This window comes from Stegastes partitus, unplaced genomic scaffold, assembly GCF_000690725.1.
Source record: "Stegastes partitus isolate 25-593 unplaced genomic scaffold, Stegastes_partitus-1.0.2 Scaffold569, whole genome shotgun sequence".
NCBI classification, from domain to species: domain Eukaryota; kingdom Metazoa; phylum Chordata; class Actinopteri; family Pomacentridae; genus Stegastes; species Stegastes partitus.
This window is the reverse complement of record NW_007578300.1, coordinates 345,429-347,834: the sequence shown is the minus strand read 5'-3', so window position 1 is coordinate 347,834 and position 2,406 is coordinate 345,429. Positions and strand designations below refer to the sequence as shown.

At 48.2% G+C, this 2,406-nt stretch overlaps 1 protein-coding gene across 1 annotated transcript in view; it reads right to left on the bottom strand.

Moving 5' to 3' along the window:
* Positions 1-1,510: 1,510 nt before the first annotated feature.
* The window catches only part of LOC103362347 (protein transport protein Sec24C), an 18,937-nt gene continuing 18,041 nt past the window's right edge, over positions 1,511-2,406 (bottom strand). Inside the window, exon 21 of the mRNA XM_008288675.1 lies at positions 1,511-1,943. Within this exon, the coding sequence (XP_008286897.1) occupies positions 1,803-1,943 (141 nt within the window). The 3' untranslated portion in view covers positions 1,511-1,802. The remainder of the gene's footprint in view (positions 1,944-2,406) is intronic.

Sequence of the window (2,406 nt, the reverse complement as noted above, 5' to 3'; positions counted from 1 at the left end):
GGACTCCTCACAGCCTCTCCATCAACCGTCTGAACTGCTGCCATCAGGAAAACGTTTCTGGAGCGTTAGAGGAAGAACCTCCAGACTGATCAGCAGCTTCATGCCACCAGCTGTCAGAACGCTGAACTGCTGATCCAGAGATGCAAACACTGGTTCATTTAATCGCTTTTAGTTCCTGGATCCTGGAGAAAGGCTCTCCTCCTGCCTGTCCTGCTGTGGATGTTCAGCACCATGACAACAAACTGGATCTGGTTTTACCTCCATGTGTGCTCATCTTGTATCTCCTTCTGGTTTCTCTTTCTAGTTGTTTGGCCTTTGGGTGTGCTTTGTAGTTGCTGGATCCACCTGCCAGCAAGAAACGCTACCATCACTTCAAAACCCTCTGCCAGGCATTCGTTTCATATTAATCCACATGACAGGTGAAATGCTTTGGAGCCACTTTAACAGGAGCGGTTCTGTAATATTTCAACAAGTGAATGGATTACTTACCCACAATGTCTGCCGGTTAAAGTGCTGGTCTTGGTCTTTGCCATAAAGTTCACTAACATCATTCTGAGTGAGGTCTCTCAGCAACAACTGATGGGGTTGCCTTCAGATGTGCTGACACATACAGCATGTCACAAAAGTGAGTCCACAAATATTTCATTCTATCTTTTCATGGGACAACACTGACTAAATGGTTCTTTGCTACCATGTGAAGCAGCCGGTGTGCAGCTGGTGTAACAGAGTAGAGCTACCGTCCCCTCAGAGTAACTCCGTACAGCCACTAATGTCCAAACTGCTGGCAGCACAAGTGAGCACACCCCACAGGGAGAATGTCCTGATGGGGCCCAGTCAGCCATTTTCCTCCCCGGTGTCATGTGACTGGTCAGTGTTACCAGGTCTCAGGTGTGACTGGGGAGCAGGTGTGTTAGATGTGGTGTCATCGCTCTCACACTCTCCTACTGGTCACTGGAAGTTCAACATGGAGCCTCATGGCAAAGAAGTCTCTGAGGGTCAGGGTGAGGGCGGATCTGAAAAACAGACTTGTAGCTCTACATGAAGAGACTACAGGAAGACCGTTACCAGCCTGACACGGAGCAGCAGCACGGAGGCCGTACAGCGTTTAACAGGACAGGCTCCACTCAGAACAGGCCTCCCACGGTCCGGACGTCTGAGTGCGACATGGCTGTGGTGTTCTCTGAACTATTCCTCTAGTGCCATCATGTGGGCAATTTTGGTTTGTCCAACACTTTGGTGAAAGACTAAACCCCTGCAGTATGAGGCAATTCATGTCCTCCCTACGCCGCACTGTGTTTAGTGTCACAAAGCAAGAATCAGCATGCTAGCACCCGTCCAGTCCCGTCCCTGCTTCAGCCACTTACTTTTTATAAGCCACTTGAACTGAGCAGACAGTTCAGCCTCCAGAGTCACATGTTCACCTGCATGTGTCTGAAACTTTACCGCTTCGCCGCTAATTAGCTCCACACTGGAAAAAACAAACATGTAAAACTTCAATGACGGTTAAATTAAAGCCTTTATTTATTTACTGGAGATGATCCACACACTGACACACACACACACACACACACACACACACACACACATCCCAGGTAGACATCTGCCATGTCAGGAACATCAGAAACATATTTTCAGAAACAAGCTCTCGTCACAGCAGTCATTAAATAAATCAAAGGATGCATCTACCGTCCCGTCCTGTGCATCGTATCTTCTTCTCTATTCATAAATGACAACAATATGCAGTGAGAACTGGAGTCACGCGTTCTGATCCGTCTGAGCTGAGCAGACAATGTGTGTGTGTGTCACTGCAGCAACCGGACAGAGTTGACGTGGAGATGGTAGAGGAAGTCTGCGTAGGACGCTCCTCCGTTGGGACTCTTGTCTTCCACCAGGTGGCGCTGCAGAGCCTCCTCGCAGGTGTCGCCTTGTTTTACCACCCACAGCTGAAACAGAGATGTCTCGTTAGCGGCCGCAGCGTCAGTCAGCACTCGCTGAAGCTAACTGATCCTGACAGGACTGTGGAAGCAGAGAGCGCTACAGGAGGAGCCCACGTCTTTACAACCATCTGAGATCTTCACAGAAGCTGCTTCTGTTCTCTTCTTGGACCACTGAATAGATTTTTTTGGCCGAGTTATCGAAAGTCTGTCGAAGACTGTTTTGAGCAGCTTGTGAGGAATCACCATTAATTAATGAAGACCTCCTCGTTAGTACAGTGGAAAGTAGCTCCACCCGTTGCATGGATTCGATTCTAAACTTTAATTACTTGAAGTTTTGATGCACACGTCAAACACAGTCCTGCTTTCTTCATCTATCAACCATCTCCAGACGGAAATCATGTTTTCCACAATCAGATCACCTTCTCTCATCTGAATAACTGTAAGCTCCTGCTGACGAGACGAGATGAGA